Below are 25262 nucleotides of genomic sequence, written 5' to 3'. Positions count from 1 at the left end.
ATTTTACTTGTGGACGGTGTAAATGTGATTGAATTGAATTGGTTTGACTTAGGACATAATAAGATCCTCTTGTATTTGGTGGTGAGCATAGGCATGATTTGTTGTACCTGTACAACGTATGACATTCACTGGGCGTATCTGCTCTGCCGGCCTAGTTGTGCCGTGAATTCAATAATTGAGTTCAACATATAGTATTGTGTACCAAGTATCTGATTAATCAAAGAATGCTCTTCTTTTGGCTAAGTTGAACGAAAGAAAGAATGTGGAAATGGTTATTGCAGATAAATGTCAACCATTGGAACTTTAGTTTAGTTCTGGTACACCAAAGGACCCAGAACATTTGAAATTTTACAACCCACATGTGGTGTTTCTTTGCGATCACATCATCTGTGTCTATGATTTGTGAGTCAGTTTGTGTTTATGATTTATCTCTACTAACTATTAAGAGCTCAATGTAGACTGCCCCCCCACCACCTCCGCCCGCCCGAAATCCACGCCGCCAACAACTGTCCGCCCGGAATCCACGCCGCCGTCTCCGCCTGCCAACCCCGCCCGTCCGCAAACGAACCACGCTCGCCCCCCTCCAAATCATTCCGCCAATCGCGCTGCGACCAACAATCCCGCGCTAACCAACGTCGCAATCGGGCGGGCGCGACCAAAGTCGCGGGTGGCGGCGACGTAGTCGGGAGGGTACGTGGGCCAGAGCGCGGTCGGCGAGCCCGTCAGGGTGCACAAGGTGGAAGAGGTAGTCCTCCCACTCGCGCTGCCCGCAGGCGTTGGCGGCAAGACGGCTGCCGTAGCCCTGCAGGCGGGCGGAGGCAGGGTCGTTGGTGTAGGCCTCCTTGTCCTGGACGGGGAGGGCGAAGAAGGCGGTTCCTGCGGCGCGCAGGCGGTCCTTGAGCTCGGCGGGGATGTCGTGGCCGGCGATGTGCATGATGCCCCAGTCGGCGGCGGCGGCGCGCACGACCTCCACGCACTCGTCCCGCTGCTGCTGCTGGTTGCTGCTGTCGAGGAAGGGGGAGATGTCGATGACGGAGATCCTCGGCGCGTTGTGGTTGTTGGCATGGGTGCGCGCCAGGTCGAAGGCGTCCCCGAGGCTGGCTCGCTCGTCGAGAAGCTGGACGCGCTGAACCGCGTGGTGGCGGTGGCCTCGCGCCTCGGCCACCGGTGCGCGGCCCCGGCGCTCGTGGGCTTCGGCCACGTCTACGCCGACCTCCTGGCCGAACGCGCCGACGCGGGCACGCTCGCCGCCGTCGCATCCCGCTCCGACGCCGTGCCGCTCGTGCGCAGGCTCGACCGCGTCACCGCCACGCTCTACGCCGAGCTTGACGCGCTCGCCGAGCTCAAGCCGTCGGCGCGGAGGCCGCCCACCGACTAGGCCCGCCACGCGCTCGAGCAGCGCGCGCGGTGGTGTCGCCATGACGTGCGCCGGCTCAGGGACGCGTCGCTCTGGAACTGGACCTACGACAGGGCCGTGCTCCTGCTCGCGCACGCCGTGTGCGCCATCTACGGCCGCATCCGCCTCGTGTTCGGCGACCCCGTTCTAGGGCTCGACCTGCTGGCCATGACCCGGGAGTCGGGGCAATGCGAGCAAATCCCGCAGCTCTCCGGTCTGGTGGCAGCAGATTCAGGCCCCGTACTCCAAAGCAGTCTTAGCGATGGCAGGTCAGCGCCGATCTGCAGAGTCGATCATCCAGACATGTCGCGGCCAGTGAGTTTTCGGTCGAGCTGTGGAGCCAGCCTCGGGAAGATGTTCATGCACTGCTTGAGCTTGAGTAGCTCAGCGCCATGGACGGACGGGCTCGAGGGCGAGTTCTCGGAAGATTCCAGCTGCATCAGCAGCACAATCAGATCAGGGATGCTTGCACCATTCAGCAGCGAGTAGGGGGTACCCACCACCACCACAACGCCGCCACCACCGAACAGTGGCAGTATCAGCAGAAAGGCGCGGCGGTTCGGTCCGAAGAGCATAGTGACATCGCTCGCGCCGGCGTCCACGGTTGGTGGCTCCGCCCTCGCGCTGCACTACGCGAACATCGTCATCGTCATCGAGAAGCTGCTCCGGTACCCGCACCTCGTGGGCGAGGAGGCGCGGGACGAGCTATACCAGATGCTGCCGCGGAGCCTGAAGCTGGCGCTGAGGAGGAGCCTGAGAGCCCGCGCGAGGAGCACGGCGATCTACGACGCGTTCCTGGCGCACGACTGGCGGGAGACGCTCCAGAAGACGATGCTGGCGTGGCTCGCCCCCATGGCCCACAACACGGTCCGGTGGCAGGCCAAGCGGAGCTTCGTGAAAGGGAATTAGGCTTATACCTAGTCCCTAATTAATTTTGGTGGTTGATTTGACCAACACAAATAATTGGACTAACTAGTTTGCCCAAGTGTATAGATTATACAGGTGTAAAAGGTTCACACACAGCCAATAAAAAGACCAAGTTTTGGATTCAACAAAGGAGCAAAGGGGCAACCGAAGGCACCCCTGGTCTGGCGCACCGGACTGTCCGGTGTGTCACCGGACATGTCCGGTGCACCAAGGGGACTCAGACTCAAACTCGCCACCTTCGGGAATTTCCAGAGGCACTCACGCTATAATTCACCGGACTGTCCGGTGTACACCGGACAGTGTCCGGTGCGCCAAGGAGAAGCGGCCTCAGGAACTCGCCAGCTTCGGGAATCGCCAACGGCTAGTCCGCTAAAAATCACCGGACTGTCCGGTGTGCACCGGACTGTCCGGTGCGACTCCGGAGCAACGGCTACCTCCGCGCCAACGGCTCTCTGCGGTGCAATAAATGCGCACGCAGCGCGCGCAGATGGCAGGCTTGCCCATACTAGCACACCGGACAAGGAACAGTAGATGTCCGGTGTGCACCGGACACCCTGGAGGGCCCACATGTCAGAAGCTCCAACGGTCAGAATCCAACGGCAGTGATGACGTGGCAGGGGGCACCGGACTGTCCGGTGTGCACCGGACTGTCCGGTGCGCCATCGAACAGACAGCCTCCCAACGACCACTTTTGGTGGTTGAGGCTATAAATACCCCAACCACCCCACCATTCATTGCATCCAAGTTTTCCACTTCCCAACTACTACAAGAGCTCTAGCATTCAATTCTAGACACACCAAAGAGATCAAATCCTCTCCAAATTCCACACAACGCCATAGTGACTAGAGAGAGTGATTTGCTTGTGTTCTTTCGAGCTCTTGCACTTGGATTGCTTTCTTCTTTCTTGATTCTTTCATTGCGATCAAGCTCACTTGTAATTGAGGCAAGAGACACCAAACTTGTGGTGGTCCTTGTGGGAACTTTGTGTTCCAAGTGATTGAGAAGAGAAAGCTCACTCGATCCGCGGGATCGTTTGAGAGAGGGAAGGGTTGAAAGAGACCCGGCCTTTGTGGCCTCCTCAACGGGGAGTAGGTTTGAGAGAACCGAACCTCGGTAAAACAAATCCGCGTGTCTCACTTCATTATTCGCTTGCGATTTGTTTTGCGCCCTCTCTCACGGACTCCATTATATTTCTAACGCTAACCCGGCTTGTAGTTGTGATTATTTTTGAGAATTTCAGTTTCGCCCTATTCACCCCCCCTCTAGGCGACTTTCAATTGGTATCAGAGCCCGGTGCTTCATTAGAGCCTAACCGCTCGAAGTGATGTCGGGAGATCACGCCAAGAAGGAGATGGAGACCGGCGAAAAGCCCACTACAAGCCACGGGAGCACTTCATCGGAAGAGTCCCGCACCAAGAGGAAGGAGAAGAAGAAGGACTCCTCCAAACGGAAGGAGAAAAGATCTTCCTCTTCTCACCACAAAGAGAAGAAGGAAAAATCTTCTTCTCACAAGTCGCATCGGAAAGGCGACAAGCACAAGAGGATGAGGAAAGTGGTCTACTACGAGACCGACACTTCATCAACATCAACCTCCGACTCCGATGCGCCCTCCGTAACTTCTAAACGCCAAGAGCGTAAGAAGTTTAGTAAGATCCCCTTACACTATCCTCGTACATCTAGACATACTCCATTACTTTCCGTTCCATTAGGCAAACCGCCAACCTTTGACGGTGAAGATTATGCTAGGTGGAGTGATTTAATGAAATTTCATCTAACCTCACTCCACAAAAGTATATGGAATGTTGTTGAGTTTGGAGCACAGGTACCATCGGTAGGAGATGAGGATTATGATGAGGATGAGGTTGCCCAAATCGAGCACTTCAACTCCCAAGCCACAACCATACTCTTGGCCTCTCTAAATAGAGAGGAATACAACAAGGTGCAAGGATTGAAGAATGCAAAGGAAATTTGGGACCTCCTCAAGACCGCGCACGAAGGTGATGAACTAACAAAGATCACCAAGCGGGAAACGATCGAGGGAGAGCTCGGTCGCTTTCGACTTCGCCAAGGGGAAGAGCCACAAGACATGTACAACCGGCTCAAGACTTTGGTGAACCAAGTGCGCAACCTCGGGAGCAAGAAGTGGGATGACCACGAGGTGGTTAAGGTTATTCTTAGATCACTCATCTTCCTTAACCCCACTCAAGTTCAATTAATTCGTGGCAATCCTAGATATACTCAAATGACCCCCGAGGAAGTTATCGGGAATTTTGTGAGCTTTGAATGCATGATCAAAGGCTCCAAGAAGATCAACGAGCTTGATGAAACCTCCACGTCCGAAGCACAACCAGTGGCATTTAAGGCGACGGAGGAAAAGAAGGAGGAGTCTACACCAAGTAGACAACCAATTGACGCCTCCAAGCTCGACAATGAGGAGATGGCTTTAATCATCAAAAGCTTTCGCCAAATCCTCAAGCAACGGAAGGGGAAGGACTACAAATCCTGTTCCAAGAAGGTTTGCTACAAGTGTGGTAAGCCCGGTCACTTTATCGCTAAATGTCCATTATCAAGTGACAGTGACAGGGATAACGACAAGAAGGGAAAGAGGAGAGAAAAGAAGAGGTACCACAAGAAGAAGGGCGGCGATGCCCATGTTTGCCAGGAGTGGGACTCGGACGAGAGCTCCACCGACTCCTCCTCCGACGAGGACGCCGCCAACATCGCCGTCACCAAGGGACTCCTCTTCCCCAACGTCGGCCACAAGTGCCTCATGGCAAAGGATGGCAAAAGGAAGAAGGTAAAATCAAGATCCTCCACTAAATATGAAACCTCTAGTGATGAGGATGATGCTAGCAATGAGGTGGATAACTTGCGCATTCTTTTTGCCAACCTTAACATGGAACAAAAAGAAAAGTTAAATGAATTGATTAGTGCTATTCATGAAAAAGATGACCTTTTGGATTCCCAAGAGGATTTTCTAATTAAAGAAAACAAGAAACATATTAAGGTTAAAAATGCTTATGCTCTAGAAGTAGAAAAATGTCAAAAACTATCTAGTGAGCTAAGCACTTGCCATGACACCATTGTCAACCTTAGAAATGAAAATGCTAGTTTAATTGCTAAGGTTGAGTCTCATGTTTGTGATGCTTCAATTCCAAATCTTAGAAATAATAATGATGACTTGCTTGCTAAGATTAAGGAATTGAATGATTCTCTTGCTAGCCTTAGAGTAGAAAATGAAAATTTGATTGCCAAGGCTAAAGATTTTGATGTTTGCAATTCTATTGTTTCCGACCTTAGAACTGAGAATGATATGTTACATGCTAAGGTTGTTGAATTAAAATCTTGCAAACCCTCTACATCTAATGTTGAGCATATTTCTATTTGTACTAGATGTAGAGATGTTGATATCAATGCTATTCATGATCACATGTCTTTAATCAAACAACAAAATGATCATATAGCATTATTAGATGCAAAAATTGCCGAGCATAACTTGGAAAATGAAAAGTTTAAATTTGCTAGAAGTATGCTCTATAATGGGAGACGCCCTGGCATCAAGGATGGCATTGGCTTCCAAAGGGGAGACAATGTCAAACTTAATGCCCCTCCAAAGAACTTATCCAACTTTGTTAAGGGCAAGGCTCCCATGCCTCAGGATAACGAGGGTTACATTTTATACCCTGCCGGCTATCCTGAGAACAAAATTAGGAGAACTCATTCTAGGAAGTCTCACTCTGGCCCTAACCATGCTTTTATGTATAAGGGTGAGACATCTAGCTCTAGGCAACCAACCCATGCCAAGTTGCCTAGAAAGAAAACTCCTAATGCATCAAATGATCATGCTATTTCATTTAAAACTTTTGATGCTTCTTATGTGCTTACTAGCAAATCCGGCAAGGTAGTTGCCAAATTTGTTGGGGGCAAACACAAGGGGTCAAAGACTTGTGTTTGGGTACCCAAAGTTCTTGTGTCTAATGCCAAAGGACCCAAAACTGTTTGGGTACCTAAAGTCAAGAACTAAAATTGTTTTGTAGGTTTATGCATCCGGGGGCTCAAGTTGGATACTCGACAGCGGGTGCACAAACCACATGACAGGGGAGAAAAAGATGTTCTCCTCATATGAGAAAAACCAAGATCCCCAAAGAGCGATCACATTCGGGGATGGAAATCAAGGTTTGGTCAAAGGCTTGGGTAAAATTGCTATATCTCCTGACCATTCCATTTCAAATGTTTTTCTTGTTGATTCACTAGATTACAATTTGCTTTCCGTATCCCAATTATGTCAAATGGGCTACAACTGTCTATTTACTGATGTAGGTGTTACTGTCTTTAGAAGAAGTGATGATTCAATAGCATTTAAGGGAGTGTTAGAGGGTCAGCTATACTTGGTAGATTTTGATAGAGCTGAACTCGACACTTGCTTGGTTGCTAAGACTAACTTGGGTTGGCTCTGGCACCGCCGACTAGCCCATGTTGGAATGAAGAATCTTCACAAGCTTCTAAAGGGAGAACACATTTTGGGACTAACCAATGTTCATTTTGAGAAAGACAGGATTTGTAGCGCATGCCAAGCCGGGAAGCAAGTTGGCACCCATCATCCACACAAGAACATCATGACGACCGACAGGCCGCTTGAGCTACTTCACATGGATCTATTCGGCCCGATTGCTTACATAAGCATCGGCGGGAGTAAGTATTGTCTTGTAATAGTGGATGATTATTCTCGCTTCACTTGGGTATTCTTTTTACAGGAAAAATCTCAAACCCAAGAGACCTTAAAGGGATTCTTGAGATGGGCTCAAAATGAGTTCGGCTTAAGGATCAAGAAAATAAGAAGCGACAACGGGACGGAGTTCAAGAACTCTCAAATCGAAGGCTTTCTTGAGGAGGAGGGCATCAAGCATGAGTTCTCTTCTCCCTACACGCCACAACAAAATGGTGTAGTGGAGAGGAAGAATCGAACTCTATTGGATATGGCTAGAACCATGCTTGATGAATACAAGACTTCGGATCGGTTTTGGGCGGAGGCAGTCAACACCGCTTGCTACGCCATCAACCGGTTGTATCTACACCGAATCCTCAAGAAGACATCATATGAACTCCTAACCGGTAAAAAGCCCAACATTTCATATTTTAGAGTCTTTGGTAGCAAATGCTTTATTCTTGTTAAAAGAGGTAGAAAATCTAAATTTGCTCCTAAGACTGTAGAAGGTTTTTTACTTGGTTATGACTCAAACACAAGGGCATATAGGGTCTTTAACAAGTCCACTGGACTAGTTGAAGTCTCATGTGACGTTGTGTTTGATGAAACTAACGGCTCTCAAGTAGAGCAAGTTGATCTTGATGAGATAGGTGATGAAGAGGCTCCATGCATAGCGCTAAGGAACATGTCCATTGGGGATGTGTGTCCTAAGAAACCCGAAGAGTCTCCAAGAACACAAGATCAACCGTCCTCCTCCACGCAAGCATCTCCACCAACTCAAATTGAGGATGAGGCTCAAGATGTTGAACAAGATGATCAAGAAGATGAGCCACCTCAAAATGACGGCAACAATCAAGGGGGAGATGCAAATGATGAAGACAAGGAGGATGAACAACCAAGGCCGCCACACCCAAGGGTCCACCAAGCAATCCAACGAGATCACCCCGTCGACACCATCCTCGGCGACATTCATAAGGGGGTAACTACTCGATCTCGGGTTGCACATTTTTGTGAGCATTACTCCTTTGTTTCCTCTATTGAGCCACACAGGGTAGAGGAAGCACTCCAAGATGCGGATTGGGTGATGGCGATGCAAGAGGAGCTCAACAATTTCACAAGAAATGAGGTATGGCATTTAGTTCCACGTCCTAATCAAAATGTTGTAGGAACCAAGTGGGTCTTCCGCAACAAGCAAGACGAGCATGGTGTGGTGACAAGGAACAAAGCTCGACTCGTGGCCAAGGGATATTCACAAGTCGAAGGTTTGGATTTTGGTGAAACCTATGCACCCGTAGCTAGGCTTGAGTCAATTCGCATATTATTGGCCTATGCTACTTACCATGGCTTCAAGCTTTATCAAATGGACGTGAAGAGTGCCTTCCTCAATGGACCAATCAAAGAGGAGGTCTATGTTGAGCAACCTCCCGGCTTTGAAGACAGTGAGTACCCTAACCATGTTTATAGGCTCTCTAAGGCGCTTTATGGGCTCAAGCAAGCCCCAAGAGCATGGTATGAATGCCTTAGAGATTTCCTTATTTCAAATGGCTTCAAAGTCGGCAAAGCCGATCCTACTTTATTCACTAAAACTCTTGACAATGATTTGTTTGTATGCCAAATTTATGTTGATGATATTATATTTGGGTCTACTAACGAATCTACATGTAAAGAATTTAGTAGGATCATGACAAAGAAATTCGAGATGTCTATGATGGGGGAGTTGAAGTATTTTCTAGGATTCCAAGTCAAGCAACTCCAAGAGGGCACCTTCATTTGTCAAACTAAGTATACACAAGACATACTAACCAAGTTTGGAATGAAGGATGCCAAGCCCATCAAGACACCCATGGGAACAAATGGGCATCTCGACCTCGACACGGGAGGTAAGTCCGTGGATCAAAAGGTATACCGGTCGATGATAGGTTCATTGCTTTATTTATGTGCATCTCGACCGGACATTATGCTTTCTGTTTGCATGTGTGCAAGATTCCAAGCCGACCCTAAGGAATCACACCTTACGGCCGTAAAACGAATCTTGAGATATTTAGCTTATACTCCTAAGTTTGGGCTTTGGTACCCTCGGGGATCCACATTTGATTTGATTGGTTATTCGGATGCCGATTGGGCGGGGTGTAAAATTAATAGGAAGAGCACATCGGGGACTTGCCAGTTCTTGGGAAGATCCTTGGTGTCATGGGCTTCAAAGAAGCAAAATTCGGTCGCTCTTTCTACCGCCGAAGCCGAATACATTGCCGCAGGCCATTGTTGCGCGCAATTGCTTTGGATGAGGCAAACCCTGCGGGATTACGGTTACAAATTAACCAAAGTCCCTTTGCTATGTGATAATGAGAGTGCAATCAAAATGGCCGACAATCCCGTCGAGCACAGCCGCACTAAACTCATAGCCATTCGGTATCATTTTCTTCGGGATCACCAACAAAAGGGGGATATCGAGATTTCATACATTAACACTAAAGATCAATTAGCCGATATCTTTACCAAGCCACTCGATGAACAATCTTTTACCAGACTTAGGCATGAGCTTAATATTCTTGATTCTAGAAATTTCTTTTGCTAAAACTTGCACACATTGCTCATAAATGTACCTTTGATCATGTCTCTTTTATATATGCTATGACTAATGTGTTTTCAAATGTATTTCAAACCAAGTCATAGGTATATTAAAAGGGAATTGGAGTCTTCGGCGAAGACAAGGCTTCCACTCCACTCTACTACTCATCCTTCGCCGGCACTCCGCTCCACTCTCCGTCTTTGGTATAATCCTCACTCCTATGTTTCATTTGCCAAAGGGGAGAAAATAGTCATCTATAGGGCTCTAATGATGCCGTTTTTGGCGATTCATGCCAAAAAGGGGGAGAAATGAGCCCAAAGCAAAAGGACCGCACCACCACCCTAATTTTAACATATGATTTTCAATTGGTTGAAAATTTCAAAATTGGTATCTCTTTGTGTTCTAAAGGGGGAGCAAGTAGTATTTTCAAAACTTAATATCTTAAAACCCTCTTGAACACTAAGAGGGGAATTTATTTGAGGGGGAGTTTTGTTTAGTCAAAGGAAAAGCATTTGAAACAGGGGGAGAAAATTTCAAATCTTGAAAATGCTTTGCAACTCTTATTCATTTACCTTTGACTATTTGCAAAAGAACTTTGAAAAGAATTTACAAAAATTTTTTTTGCAAAAACAAAACATGTGGTGCAAGCGTGGTCCAAAATATTATATAAGAAAGAAACAATCCATGCATATCTTGTAAGTATTAATATTGGCTCAATTCCAAGCAACATTTGCACTTACATTATGCAAACTAGTTCAATTATGCACTTTTATATTTGCTTTGGTTTGTATTGGCATCAATCACCAAAAAGGGGGAGATTGAAAGGGAATTAGGCTTATACCTAGTCCCTAATTAATTTTGGTGGTTGATTTGACCAACACAAATAATTGGACTAACTAGTTTGCCCAAGTGTATAGATTATACAGGTGTAAAAGGTTCACACACAGCCAATAAAAAGACCAAGTTTTGGATTCAACAAAGGAGCAAAGGGGCAACCGAAGGCACCCCTGGTCTGGCGCACCGGACTGTCCGGTGTGTCACCGGACATGTCCGGTGCACCAAGGGGACTCAGACTCAAACTCGCCACCTTCGGGAATTTCCAGAGGCACCCGCGCTATAATTCACCGGACTGTCCGGTGTACACCGGACAGTGTCCGGTGCGCCAAGGAGAAGCGGCCTCAGGAACTCGCCAGCTTCGGGAATCGCCAACGGCTAGTCCGCTAAAAATCACCGGACTGTCCGGTGTGCACCGGACTGTCCGGTGCGACTCCGGAGCAACGGCTACCTCCGCGCCAACGGCTCTCTGCGGTGCAATAAATGCGCACGCAGCGCGCGCAGATGGCAGGCTTGCCCATACTAGCACACCGGACAAGGAACAGTAGATGTCCGGTGTGCACCGGACACCCTGGAGGGCCCACATGTCAGAAGCTCCAACGGTCAGAATCCAACGGCAGTGATGACGTGGCAGGGGGCACCGGACTGTCCGGTGTGCACCGGACTGTCCGGTGCGCCATCGAACAGACAGCCTCCCAACGGCCACTTTTGGTGGTTGAGGCTATAAATACCCCAACCACCCCACCATTCATTGCATCCAAGTTTTCCACTTCCCAACTACTACAAGAGCTCTAGCATTCAATTCTAGACACACCAAAGAGATCAAATCCTCTCCAAATTCCACACAACGCCATAGTGACTAGAGAGAGTGATTTGCTTGTGTTCTTTCGAGCTCTTGCACTTGGATTGCTTTCTTCTTTCTTGATTCTTTCATTGCGATCAAGCTCACTTGTAATTGAGGCAAGAGACACCAAACTTGTGGTGGTCCTTGTGGGAACTTTGTGTTCCAAGTGATTGAGAAGAGAAAGCTCACTCGATCCGCGGGATCGTTTGAGAGAGGGAAGGGTTGAAAGAGACCCGGCCTTTGTGGCCTCCTCAACGGGGAGTAGGTTTGAGAGAACCGAACCTCGGTAAAACAAATCCGCGTGTCTCACTTCATTATTCACTTGCGATTTGTTTTGCGCCCTCTCTCACGGACTCCATTATATTTCTAACGCTAACCCGGCTTGTAGTTGTGATTATTTTTGAGAATTTCAGTTTCGCCCTATTCACCCCCCTCTAGGCGACTTTCACTTCGAGTTCGAGCAGCAGCAGCAGCAGCGGGTCGTGTCGGAGCGGAGCGTGCTGCTGCTGCAGACACTGTACTTAGAGATGGCAATGGGTACCCGCTACCCGAAACCCGGTGGGTTTTTGCTCTATTAGGGTATGGGTTTGGGTCAATTTCTCTACCCATGGGTTTGTTAATGGGTTCAAATGGAAACCCAATGGGTACGTGGGCATGGGTTTGTTCTTCCACTACCCATACCCGCAAACCCGTGGGTTTTTAAAACCCGCCTTAAAATCAACATTCCTTATAAATATGTCTCATAATATTATTAATTGAATATGTTCTAATTAAAATAAACTTCATGTAACAAATTTTAGGCTAAAATTAGTTATCACTTGTTCCTTTTATGCTAGCTTATTAATGTATTGATTGTCATTTACATGATGAATTATTTTTTATGTTGATGTTAGTGGATATGGGAAACCCGTTGGGTACCCGAAACCCGCATGGGTATGGGTTTGGGCAAAATTTTATACCCGTCATGGGTATGAGTTTTTTAGCGGGCGTATTTTTTCTTCACGGGTATGGGTTTGGGCAAGTAATACCCAGCGGGTTTTTACCCATTGCCATCTCTAGCTGCCTGTACTTCGCCGACCGGGAGAAGACGGAGGCGGCGGTCTGCGAGCTGCTCGTCGGCCTGAACTACATCTGCCGGTACGAGCGGCAGCAAAACGCTTTGCTCGACTGCTCTAGCAGTCTCGGCTTGGATGATTGTGTGGAGTGGCAAGTCCAGTAGAGCCGAAAGCCAAGGTCAGGCACTCAGGCCTCTGCTCTGGTCCGTAGTGTATACAACAAGTGATGTGATTCAGCGAAGGGTATCTGTGATTTGGTTTTGCTTGTTTTCTCTTCCCTTTTTTCTTCTACGTTGTTCTTGGCGCATTTTGCACAGGAGCTCATCGTCTGTTGTTAGATGAAATGTAGAGGTTTGTCGACTCGAAAGATGTTCGCTTTAACTCCTGGCTGTGCATAATTAATCTTGTAGAATCCTTGTGTGAAGCAACCTGAAAACTGGTTTGGTACTTAGAGCCTCTTTGTTTCAGCTTATAGATTATATAATCTAGATTATAATTTAAATTATACAATCTAGATTATAATCTACACATGTAGTTGTTTGGTAGTCTACACATGTAACTGGATGAAATCGTGAATAAATTACTTGTTCTTCTTCAGGTACGTAATTACTTGTGTTGAATTAGGTTTCGGGTTGCTTCAAATATATTTGTTATCATGGTTAGTAAACAATGCTAACTGCTCATGTTCATATTCTAGAATGGCAAGCAAATGGTGCACGAGGGACCATTGACAGCTCTAGCGTCAGTAGCAGATTCATCATAGGTGTTATTCACTTGGGAGTTTTATGCATATTGAATCTCTGTTATTGTGCATCATAGCCTCATGGGGTTGTCGTATTGTTGTAGCGCTTTCTAACTTACTCATAATAACAACTTTATATATCATTTACATTGTTTTTTTATTGTCTAGCTGATCATAAGTTTGTAGCAATAATTTTTTTGTTTGTCCATTTACGTGGGTCAGCAGGCTGCTGCGCTCTTGGGAGAGCAACCCGTCTACCACGCCGTACAGCGTACCATTGGCTGCGGGGCCGCCATGCCCCCAGTGGCGCTGCCCGGCAAGGACGCTGGGTATTTTGGGAGTATCGGCGAAGCATCATGGCTCCCGACGAAGTAGGGGTTGCGACCAGCGCGCTGGACGTTGCTGGGGCTGCCTGATGCTGGCGGCGGCTGCTGCCTGGGGGCAGCGGTAGAGCTCATGATCGTCGAGACCTTTGATACCAGATTGGTAGAAGCCACGTTCCCTATACTAACGATATGTTTCCGTTGCAACGCACAGGCACCACCTAGTAGATCCTAAGATCCGATGTCATATTAGCGGAGCCCACTACCGTTGAGGTTGAAATTGCAAATCCCTCAAGGACGCAAACATAATTTCGTGATATGTGGGAGGTTCATATGCAAGATAGTTTTGGTGTGGGTGGGCTTTTCCTTTTTATCTAGTATAATCCGTCCGCAACCGTTCTCTGCCTTCTCCATCCTAAACCCTCCTAGTCCTCTCCATCCCCATCCCCTCCAATGGCGGCGACTGCCACGTCCTTCGCCACTCTCGTAAGCCGAAGCGCCCCCTCCTCTTTGCCCACCATCCCCCAACCCTTCAATCGCCTGACGGACCCTCTCGTGTTGCTTGCAGGCCGTCGCGCGCTCGGCAGGGCAGCGGTTCCTCCTTGCCTCCAAGGCCGCCCCCTCGCCGCTCCTCTCCCTCCGCGGCGCCCGCCTCCCCTCGCAGGGCGTCTCCTTATCTGGGGGCCTCGCGGCGTCGCCCTCTCATAGCCGCGCGCGCTTCGCCACATCAGCCAGCGCCGAACCCAAGGTACCATCTTTACGCTTCTGCCGGGTTCCTTCTCCCTCTCTTCTTTAATTAATTAATTAATCTATCTATCTATAGCGGCATATTTACTTATTTGGGGCTGTGCGGTAAAGTTTGCATCCTTTTTTCCCCATTCCTTTCCATTCTACAGGGAATGGAGAGTATTATCCACTTTGTTATAAATTGGACTTGCTCTTCTAATTCAGTGGGCATGCTAAATTTAAGTCACAACTAAAATTTCTGTTCTAACTGCGGCACATCATCAGTGACTTTTCTGATAAAACGTTTGAATCTTCAGACACCAGGAAACCATGGGGCACTCACTGCTTGATGGCCCTATATTTGTGTGCATTATACCCCCACATTCGCCATTGCTTATGTGAGGACGCAGATGTGCAATGCCTTGTATTTAACTCTCAAACTGCGGGCTAGGCAGTTCTGTTGCTGCGTCCAGTTAATATATATACTCTTACCTATGTTACCTCAGCGTGTAATGTATGGCAGGATACCTATGTTGATTTGTCTCTTGTGCCTTTTGCAGGAAGCAGAACTTCAGTCTAAAATCACAAACAAGGTGTACTTTGACATAAGCATTGGGAACCCTGTGGGCAAGAATGTTGGGAGGATCGTCATCGGCTTGTACGGGGATGATGTTCCACAGACAACAGAGAACTTCCGTGCTCTTTGCACTGGTACGAGAGGGATTGCTGGGTCACCTCGTTGTGCAATCTTATTAGTTTGAGTATTGCCTTGCCCTGAAGAGAAACATAACAACATCCATCTTTTGCAGGAGAGAAAGGGTTTGGATACAAGGGATCCAGTTTCCATCGTGTCATCAGCGACTTTATGATTCAGGGTGGAGATTTTGACAAGGGCAATGTATGTGTTTTACAAGTTTAATTGTTTTATCTTGTTGATTATTCTGCTAATAGAATTTACAGAAGTTCAGGGTACTTTATGCCAGACGTTTAATTGGTGAATAAAAAAGAGGAACTGCCCTACTCCTACATATGTTTCTTGATAGTATACTAGCTTTGTTTTATACAGTAACCTTTGGGATGCAGATAAAATCTTGTTGTAGTACATTATGTCCATATACATACATGCAATTAGTATCTCAATTCATGAAATTATAAGTGATTGGCATCTAATGTTGTTTTTCAAACTGATGCACACATTTTCCACGTGTGGCTTTATGAGGCTCAACTGGCAGTATAAGGTTGGGACACTGAATTCTATGTGTACAGCCTAGCAGATTGCTTTTTTAAAACACTACATAAAAGATTGGTTTTGTGCTTGAACGAATAGAAACTGAATTGGAACATGCACCTTTCAAGTATTGCATGTGATTAACTAGAAGTTATTGCAGGGTACCGGTGGGAAGAGCATATATGGACGCACCTTCAAAGATGAGAACTTCAAATGTATGCTCTACGTTTGAAACAGTAGTGATATGCTGTGTGGTTTGTAGTTCCCTGCGTAAACTGATGGCATGCTGATTCCATGTTTTAGTGGTTCACACTGGACCTGGAGTGGTCAGCATGGCTAATGCTGGGCCGAACACCAATGGCAGCCAGTTCTTTATTTGCACTGTCAAGGTAATCTTGTACGTACCTTGTTTAGCTACCAGAAAAATGGACTTGTTTGCGTCCTCTCCTCTGCTACCTCGACAATTTATGTTTCGACTAGATTCTCTCATGTACTATCACCAGAGCTAACCTAGAACTGGTATGACTGGTGCAGACACCTTGGTTGGACGGAAGGCATGTCGTGTTTGGCCAGGTCCTGGAAGGGATGGATGTCGTAAGTCTGATCGAGTCGCAGGAGACCGACAGAGGTGACCGCCCGAAGAAGAAAGTAGTCATCAGCGAGTGTGGGGAGCTTCCAGTGGTCTAAGTGTTACTCATCTGTTGTCGGTCTTACCTAACCTCGGATGGATGGCGATATTTCCCCCACCTGAACTTGTCGTGCTACCCTCCCCCCCCCCCCCCCCCCCCACCCCCACCCTGCTAGTTATAGAGAATATTTCGAATTGAAGTAAGGTCCCAAATCTGAGGGCATACTGTTGCTTCTCTGCTGGAATAAATGTGCTCCTTGTTCATGGAACAAAAATATTCTGTTGCATTGCATATGCAAGAGCTGTTGATCGTTCAGAGCAATGCATTATTATTAGTTGTGACGGCGCTCACAGTGATATATGCCTGCCAGGCCCAGCATATTCATATGGACTGACAGGGCATCATCCTTGTGCTGTGCTGCATACAACTGATGTATAGCAAGGAAAAAAGCACTGGCTGGGGGCATAAATTGTGTATATGCATGTGACACAGCCAGCTCTAGCAAAGCATGCTTTGGATAGTGGCGATGAACACCTACTGCGTTTTTCCTCCTCTCTTCCCTTCCATAACAATATCTCTACATCTATATCGCTAAGAGATTGAACGGTTAGAGGAGGAAGACAGCTAGATCCTAGAGATATAGCCCCCGTTTGGTTCACCTTCTGGGCGGCTTCTGGCCGCCAGAAGCTGAAGCTGTAACCAAACGGCCAGCTTCTCGGGCGGCTTTTCCTCGCAGCGCTTCGAATAGAAGCGAGCCGCCTACGGTGCCCGAGAAGCGGCCATCAGTTGGCTTCTTGCGAACGCTTCGGAACGTCGCTAGGGTTCTCGCGCACCCACCGCGCCGCCGTCGCTCCCTCTCCTCCCCACACCGGCGGCTTCGCAGGTACGGGCGAACACCTCCGCGATCTCCATCCGTGTATTCTCCTCCCCCGCCGCGTCTCGTTCGCCTAGGGTTGGCGCACCCTTGACCGTTTCTGTTTCGCTAGGGTTGGCGCACGCACACAGGCATCGCAGCTCCGTCGTGAAGGGTTCTCCCCGTCACGTCGTCGTCTTCGCAGGTACGCTCGCCTCCATCCCGAGCCTCTATTCTCCAGCCGCCGCCGGTTGTCGGGGACCATAATTAGGGGTACCCTCAAGACGCCTAATTCTCAGCTGGTAACCCCCATCAGCATAAAGCTGCAAAGGCCTGATGGGTACGATTAAGTCAGGGATCAGTCCACACGAGTGACTCGATCACGCTTCACCCGAGCCTAGCCTCGGCCAAGGGCAGCCGACCTCGAGAGACTTCCGTCTCGCCCGAGGCCCCCCTTTTTTAACGGCGGACACACCTCCGGCTCGCCCGAGGCCTTGGCTTCGCTTAGAAGCAACCCTGACTAAATCGCCGCACCGACTGACCAAGTTGCAGGAGCATTTAACGCAAAGGCGGCCTGACACCTCTATCCTGACGCGCGCCCCCCGGCAGAGCCGAAGTGACCGCCGTCACTCCGCCGCTCCACTGACCGGTCTGACAGAAGGGCAGCGCCGCATGCGCCACTCCGACTGTAGTGCCACTCGACAGAGTGAGACAGACAGGCAGTCAGGCCTTGCCAAAGGCACCATGGGAAGCTCCGCCTCGCCCGACCCCAGGGCTCGGACTCGGGCTAAGACCCGGAAGACGGCGAACTCCGCTCCGCCCGACCCCAGGGCTCGGACTCGGGCTAAGACCCGGAAGACGGCGAACTCCGCTCCGCCCGACCCCAGGGCTCGGACTCGGGCTAAGACCCGGAAGACGGCGAACTCCGCTCCGCCCGACCCCAGGGCTCGGACTCGGGCTAAGACCCGGAAGACGACGAACTCCGCTCCGCCCGACCCAGGGCTCGGACTCGGGCTCAGCCCCAGAAGACGACGAACTCCGCCTCGCCCGACCCCAGGGCTCGGACTCCGCCCTGGCCTCAGCCGAACGATCTCCGCCTCGCCCGACCCGATGGCTCGGACTCGGCCTCGGCAATAGAAGACAGACTCGACCTCGGCTTCGGAGGAGCCCCCACGTCGCCCGACCTAGGGCGCAGGCCCGCCACGTCAACAGGGAGCGCCATCATCATCCTACCCCGAGCCGACTCGGGTCACGGAGAACAAGACCGGCGTCCCATCTGGCCAGCTCCGCCAGATGGGCAATGATGGCGCCCCACAAGCTCTGTGACGACGGCGGCTCTCAGCTCTCTTACGGAAGCAGGGCGACGTCGGCAAGGACTCGACCGCTCCAACAGCTGTCCCTCCGCCAGGCTCCGTCGCTCCTCCGACAGCCACGACATCACGCCAGCGAGGTGCCAAGACCTCTCCGGCTGCCACATTGGCATGTACCTAGGGCGCTAGCTCTCTCTCCGCTAGACACGTAGCACTCTGCTACACCCCCCATTGTACACCTGGATCCTCTCCTTACGACTATAAAAGGAAGGACCAGGGCCTTCTTAGAGAAGGTTGGCCGCGCGGGGACGAGGACGAAACAGGCGCTCTCTTGGGGCCGCTCGCTTCCCTCACCCGCGTGGACGCTTGTAACCCCCCTACTGCAAGCGCACCCGACCTGGGCGCGGGACGAACACGAAGGCCGCGGGATCTCCACCTCTCTCACGCCCGTCTCCGGCCACCTCGCCTCTCCCCCCTTCGCACTCGCCCACGCGCTCGACCCATCTGGGCTGGGGCACGCAGCACACTCACTCTTCGGCTCGGGGACCCCCCGGTCTCGAAACGCCGACAGTTGGCGCGCCAGGTAGGGGCCTGCTGCGTGCTGACGAACAGCTTCCCGTCAAGCTCCAGATGGGCAGTCTCCAGCAACCTCTCCGGCCCGGGACGGTGCTCCGTTTCGGGAGTCTTGAGTTCATGTCCTTCGACGGCAGCTACGACATGATACTCCTTCCTCCGCCGCGCGACAACGACAATGGCGGCCGACAACCCGCCCGCCGGCGGCGGAATCGGCGACATCTTCCCCGCGTGGCGGAAGAACAACATTCGAGCTCGCTCCGTCCTCTCCCCCGCCAACGGAGGAGGAGGCGAGGCAACCAAGGCCAAGCGGGAGGCCGCGCTTCGTCGGCTGTCGAGCGAATCGACGTCCCCAGCGCCCCGACGGAAGGCACGCCGGGCGTCGACCTCACGTTCGAGACGGAGGCAGGCGCCGTCCCCCCGCGACACGCTGATCCCGAGCAAGAAGACGACGCCAGCGCGCTCGCGGAAAGCCTGCAGGACGTCGCCCTCGTACCTGGGATGACGGTGCAACCAGTCCCCGATGTGACTACGTCGCTCCTCGTCGACCAAAAGGTACCGACTAACTCCCATCTCACGTCATTTCGACTCGGCCTCAACCCGCCAAGCGACCTCGCTTTGGCGGGCGCCCTCATTGAGGCGAGTGCAACCCCACTGGGGTTTCGTATGCGGTCACCTTGGGACCGATTGACGGACGTCTCGACCTACGGGCCCTCCGGGTCCGAGGAAGATGACGATCCCAGCATCTGTTGGGATTTCTCTGGACTTGGCAACCCCAGTGCCATGCGGGACTTCATGACCGCATGTGACTACTGCCTCTCCGACTGTTCCGACGGAAGCCGCAGCCTTGACGACGAGGGCTGCGGCCCAAGCCGCGAATGTTTCTACGTTGAGCTGGGGGATCCCTCCGAAGGCAACCATCTTGGCATGCCGGAGGACGGTGATTTTCCTAGGCCCGTGCCTCGCGCCGACATCCCGCGGGAGCTAGCTGTGGTCCCCGTTCCGGCGGGGGGTCACGACCCACAGCTCGAGCAAGTCCGCGGGGCGCAGGCCAGGCTCGACGAGGGATCAGGAGCACTTGAGACGATCCGCCGGGACGTCGGGCAGGTATGGGCGGGCCAACCCCCGGCCGGAGAAATACGTCACCTGCCCCAGGGTCTCCAGCACCGCGTCGCCAACGATGTCAGGGTCAGGCCGCCGCCCGCGTCCAGCGGGGTTGGTCAGAACCTGGCAGCCGCAGCGATGCTCCTCCGCGCGATGCCGGAGCCATCAACCACCGAGGGTCGGCGAATCCAGGGAGAGCTCAAGAATCTCCTGGAAGGCGCAGCGGCCCGACAGGCCGAGAGCACTGCCTCCCGAAGGCAGGGATATTGAAAGGGAATTAGGCTTACACCTAGTTCCTAAATAATTTTGGTGGTTGAATTGCCCAACACAAATATTGGACTGACTAGTTTGCTCTAGTGTATAAGTTATACAGGTGTAAAAGGTTCACACTCAGCCAATAAAAAGACCAAGTTTTGGATTCAATAAAGGAGCAAAGGGGCAACCGAGGGCACCCCTGGTCTGGCGCACCGGACTGTCCGGTGTGCCACCGGACAGTGCACAGTACCTGTCCGGTGCACCAGGGGACCCAGACTCAAACTCTTCGCCCTCGGGAATTCTCGGAAGCCGGCGCGCTATAATTCACCGGACTGTCCGGTGTGCACCGGACATGTCCGGTGCTCCAAGGAAGCTCGGCCTCCTGAACTCGCCAGCCTCGGGTTCGCGCGGCAGCCGCTCCGCTATAATTCACCGGACTGTCCGGTGTGCACCGGACTGTCCGGTGTACCAGCGGAGCAACGGCTCCCTGCGGCGCCAACGGCTCCCTGCGGTGCATTAAATGCGCGCGCAGCGCGCGCAGAAGTCAGAATCGCCCATACCGGTGCACCGGACATCAAACAGTGCATGTCCGGTGTGCACCGGACACCCAGGCGGGCCCACAAGTCAGAAGCTCCAACGGCTAGAATCCAACGGCAGTGATGACGTGGCAGGGGCACCGGACTGTCCGGTGTGCACCGGACTGTCCGGTGCGCCATCGAGCAGACGCCTCCAGCCAACGGTCACTTTTGGTGGTTGGGGCTATAAATACCCCAACCACCCCACATTCATTATTATCCAAGTTTTCCACTTCTCAACTACTACAAGAGCTCTAGGCATTCAATTCTAGACACACTAAAGAGATCAAATCCTCTCCAATTCCACACAAAGCCCTAGTGACTAGTGAGAGTGATTTGCCGTGTTCATTTGAGCTCTTGCGCTTGGATTGCTTCTTTTCTTTCTCACTTGTTCTTGAGATCACAACTCCATTGTAATCAAGGCAAGAGGCACCAATTGTGTGGTGGCCCTTGCGGGGAAGTTTTGTTCCCGGCTTTGATTAGAGAAGAGAAGCTCACTCGGTCCGTGGGACCGTTTGAGAGAGGGAAGGGTTGAAAGAGACCCGGCCTTTGTGGCCTCCTCAACGGGGAGTAGGTTTGCAAGAACCGAACCTCGGTAAAACAAATCTCCGTGTCCCACTTGCTTATTCGCTTGGGATTCGTTTTACGCCCTCTCTCGCGGACTCGTTTATATTTCTAACGCTAACCCGGCTTGTAGTTGTGTTTATATTTATAAATTTCAGTTTCGCCCTATTCACCCCCCCTCTAGGCGACTATCAATTGGTATCAGAGCCCGGTGCTTCATTAGAGCCTAACCGCTCGAAGTGATGTCGGGAGATCACGCCAAGAAGGAGATGGAGACCGGCGAAAAGCCCACTACAAGCTACGGGAGCACTTCATCGGAAGAGTCCCGCACCAAAAGGAGGGAGAAGAAGAAGAGCTCCTCCAACAAAGGGAAGGAGAAGAAATCTTCTTCTCACCACAAAGAGAAGAAGGAAAAATCTTCTTCCCACAAGCCGCATCGGAAAGGCGACAAGCACAAGAGGATGAGGAAGGTGGTCTACTACGAGACCGACACTTCATCAACATCGACCTCCGACTCCGATGCGCCCTCCGTCACTTCTAAGCGCCAAGAGCGCAAGAAGTATAGTAAGATCCCCCTACGCTACCCTCGCATTCCTAAACATACACCTTTACTTTCCGTCCCATTAGGCAAACCACCAACTTTTAATGGTGAAGATTATGCTATGTGGAGTAATTTGATGCGATTTCATCTAACCTCTCTCCACAAAAGAATATGGGATGTTGTTGAGTATGGTGTACAGGTACCATCAATAGGGGATGAGGACTATGACACGGACGAAGTGGCCCAAATCGAACACTTCAACTCCCAAGCCGCAACCATCCTCCTTGCCTCCCTAAGCAAGGAGGAATACAACAAAGTACAAGGATTGAAGAACGCCAAGGAGATTTGGGACCTACTCAAGACGGCGCACGAGGGTGATGAACTCACCAAGATCACCAAGCGGGAAACGATCGAGGGGGAGCTCGGTCGCTTCCGCCTTCGCCAGGGGGAGGAGCCACAAGACATGTACAACCGGCTCAAGACCTTGGTGAACCAAGTGCGCAACCTCGGGAGCACAAAATGGGATGACCACGAAGTGGTTAAGGTTATTCTAAGAGCTCTTATTTTCCTTAACCCCACTCAAGTACAATTAATTCGTGGGAATCCTAGATATCCACTAATGACCCCCGAGGAAGTTATCGGGAATTTTGTGAGTTTTGAATGCATGATTAAGGGCTCCAAGAAGATCAACGAGCTTGACGAGCCTTCCACCTCCGAGGCGCAACCAGTGGCCTTCAAGGCAACGGAGGAGAAGAAGGAGGAGTCTACACCAAATAGACAACCAATTGACACCTCCAAGCTCGACAACGAGGAGATGGCCCTAATCATCAAAAGCTTTCGGCAAATTCTCAAGCAACGGAAGGGGAAGGACTACAAACCCCGTTCCAAGAAGGTTTGCTACAAGTGTGGTAAGCCCGGTCACTTTATTGCAAAATGTCCTATGTCTAGTGACAGTGACAGGGGCGACGACAAGAAGGGAAGAAGAAAGGAGAAGAAGAAGTATTACAAGAAGAAGGGCGGCGATGCCCATGTTTGTCGGGAATGGGACTCCGACGAAAGCTCAAGCGACTCCTCCTCCGACGAGGACGCCGCCAACATCGCCGTCACCAAGGGCCTTCTCTTCCCCAACGTCGGCCACAAGTGTCTCATGGCCAAGGACGGCAAAAAGAAGGTAAAATCAAGGTCCTCCACTAAATATGAAACATCTAGTGATGAGGATGATGATAAAAATGAGGAGGATAACTTGCGCATTCTTTTTGCTAACCTTAACATGGAACAAAAGGAAAAATTAAATGAACTAATTAGTGCCATCCATGAAAAGGATGATCTCTTGGACTCCCAAGAGGACTTCCTAATCAAAGAGAATAAGAAACATGTTAAGGTTAAAAATGCTTATGCTCTAGAAGTAGAAAAATGTAACAAATTATCTAGTGAGCTAAGCATGTGCCATGACACTATTGCCAACCTTAGAAATGAAAATGCTAAATTAATTACTAAGGTAGATTCTCATGTTTGCATTGATCCTAGAAATGATAATGTTGATTTGCTTGCTAGGATTGATGAGTTAAATGTTTCCATTGATAGCCTTAGAAATGAGAATAAGAAACTAATTGCTAAGGCTAAGGATTTTGATGTTTGCAATGCTACTATTTCCGACCTTAGAACTAAAAATGATATGTTGCATACTAAGGTTGTTGAACTAAAATCTTGCAAACCCTCTACATCTAATGTTGAGCATATTTCCATTTGTACTAGATGTAGAGATATTAATGTTGATGCTATCCATGATCACCTAGCCTTAATTAAAAAACAAAATGATCACATAGCTCAACTAAATGCCAAGATTAAAGAGCATGACTTAGAAAATGAAAAATTTAAATTGGCTAGAAGCATGCTCTATAATGGGAGACGCCCTGGCATCAAGGATGGCATTGGCTTCCAAAGGGGAGACAATGTCAAACTTAATGCCCCTCCAAAGAACTTATCTAACTTTGTTAAGGGCAAGGCTCCCATGCCTCAGGATAACGAAGGTTACATTTTGTACCCTGCCGGTTATCCCGAGAGCAAAATTAGGAGAATTCACTCTAGGAAGTCTCACTCTGGCCCTAACCATGCTTTTATGTATAAGGGTGAGACATCTAGCTCTAGGCAACCAACCCGTGCCAAGTTGCCTAGAAAGAAAACTCCTGATGCATCAAATGATCATGCCATTTCATTTAAAACTTTTGATGCATCTTATGTGCTTACTAGCAAATCCGGCAAGGTAGTTGCCAAATTTGTTGGGGGCAAACACAAGGGCTCCAAGACTTGTGTTTGGGTACCCAAAGTTCTTGTATCTAATGCCAAAGGACCCAAAACAGTTTGGGTACCTAAAGTCAAGAACTAAATCTGTTTTGTAGGTTTATGCATCCGGGGGCTCAAGTTGGATACTCGACAGCGGGTGCACAAACCACATGACCGGGGAGAAAAGGATGTTCTCCTCATATGAGAAAAACAAAGATCCCCAACGAGCTATCACATTCGGGGATGGAAATCAAGGGTTGGTCAAAGGTTTGGGTAAAATTGCTATTTCACCTGACCATTCCATTTCCAATGTTTTTCTTGTTGATTCATTAGATTACAACTTGCTTTCTGTTTCCCAATTATGTCAAATGGGCTACAACTGTCTTTTTACTGATATAGGTGTCACTGTCTTTAGAAGAAGTGATGATTCAATAGCATTTAAGGGAGTGTTGGAGGGTCAGCTATACCTGGTAGATTTTGATAGAGCTGAACTCGACACTTGCTTAATTGCTAAGACTAACATGGGTTGGCTCTAGCACCGCCGACTAGCCCATGTTGGGATGAAGAATCTTCACAAGCTTCTAAAGGGAGAGCACATTTTAGGATTAACAAATGTTCATTTTGAGAAAGACAGGATTTGCAGCGCATGCCAGGCGGGGAAGCAAGTTGGAGTCCATCATCCACAAAAGAACATCATGACGACCGACAGGCCGCTTGAGCTACTCCACATGGATCTATTCGGCCCGATTGCTTACATAAGCATCGGCGGGAGTAAGTATTGTCTTGTAATAGTGGATGATTATTCTCGCTTCACTTGGGTATTCTTTTTGCAGGAAAAATCTCAAACCCAAGAGACCTTAAAGGGATTCTTGAGACGGGCTCAAAATGAGTTCGGCTTGAGGATCAAGAAAATTAGAAGCGACAACGGGACGGAGTTCAAGAACTCTCAAATTGAAGGCTTCCTTGAGGAGGAGGGCATCAAGCATGAGTTCTCCTCTCCCTACACGCCCCAACAAAATGGTGTAGTGGAGAGGAAGAATCGAACTCTATTGGACATGGCAAGAACCATGCTTGATGAGTACAAGACACCGGACCGGTTTTGGGCCGAAGCGGTCAACACCGCCTGCTACGCCATCAACCGGTTATATCTTCACCGAATCCTTAAGAAGACATCATATGAACTCCTAACCGGTAAAAAGCCCAACATTTCATATTTTAGAGTTTTT

At 49.9% G+C, this 25262-nt stretch overlaps 1 protein-coding gene and 1 pseudogene across 1 annotated transcript; both read left to right on the top strand.

Annotated features, from left to right (window-relative positions):
• The first annotated feature begins 1378 nt into the window (after window positions 1-1378).
• On the top strand, window positions 1379-12494 carry LOC109941886 (uncharacterized; annotated as a pseudogene).
• A 1258-nt stretch (window positions 12495-13752) lies between these two features.
• LOC100282887 (peptidyl-prolyl cis-trans isomerase) lies at window positions 13753-16373 on the top strand. The gene is made up of 7 exons (NM_001155793.2): window positions 13753-13881; window positions 13964-14143; window positions 14682-14832; window positions 14931-15019; window positions 15510-15564; window positions 15653-15738; window positions 15884-16373. The coding sequence occupies exons 1-7, from the start codon at window positions 13849-13851 to the stop codon at window positions 16034-16036; spliced, it is 747 nt and encodes a 248-aa protein (NP_001149265.1). The 5' UTR covers window positions 13753-13848; the 3' UTR covers window positions 16037-16373.
• Window positions 16374-25262: the final 8889 nt, after the last annotated feature.

Source organism: Zea mays, chromosome 8 (genome assembly GCF_902167145.1).
Source record: "Zea mays cultivar B73 chromosome 8, Zm-B73-REFERENCE-NAM-5.0, whole genome shotgun sequence".
Lineage (NCBI taxonomy): Eukaryota > Viridiplantae > Streptophyta > Magnoliopsida > Poales > Poaceae > Zea > Zea mays.
Note: the sequence above shows the minus strand (reverse complement) of the source record. Positions and strands in the feature narration are given on the sequence as shown.

Excerpts from the sequence above, each read along its gene's own strand:
- LOC100282887 (NM_001155793.2), top strand. The coding sequence starts at position 13,849 with ATGGCGGCGACTGCCACGTCCTTCGCCACTCTC. Across the intron at positions 13,882-13,963 it reads CCACGTCCTTCGCCACTCTC|GCCGTCGCGCGCTCGGCAGG; the intron begins GTAAGCCGAAGC and ends TGTTGCTTGCAG. Across the intron at positions 14,144-14,681 it reads CAGCCAGCGCCGAACCCAAG|GAAGCAGAACTTCAGTCTAA; the intron begins GTACCATCTTTA and ends TGCCTTTTGCAG.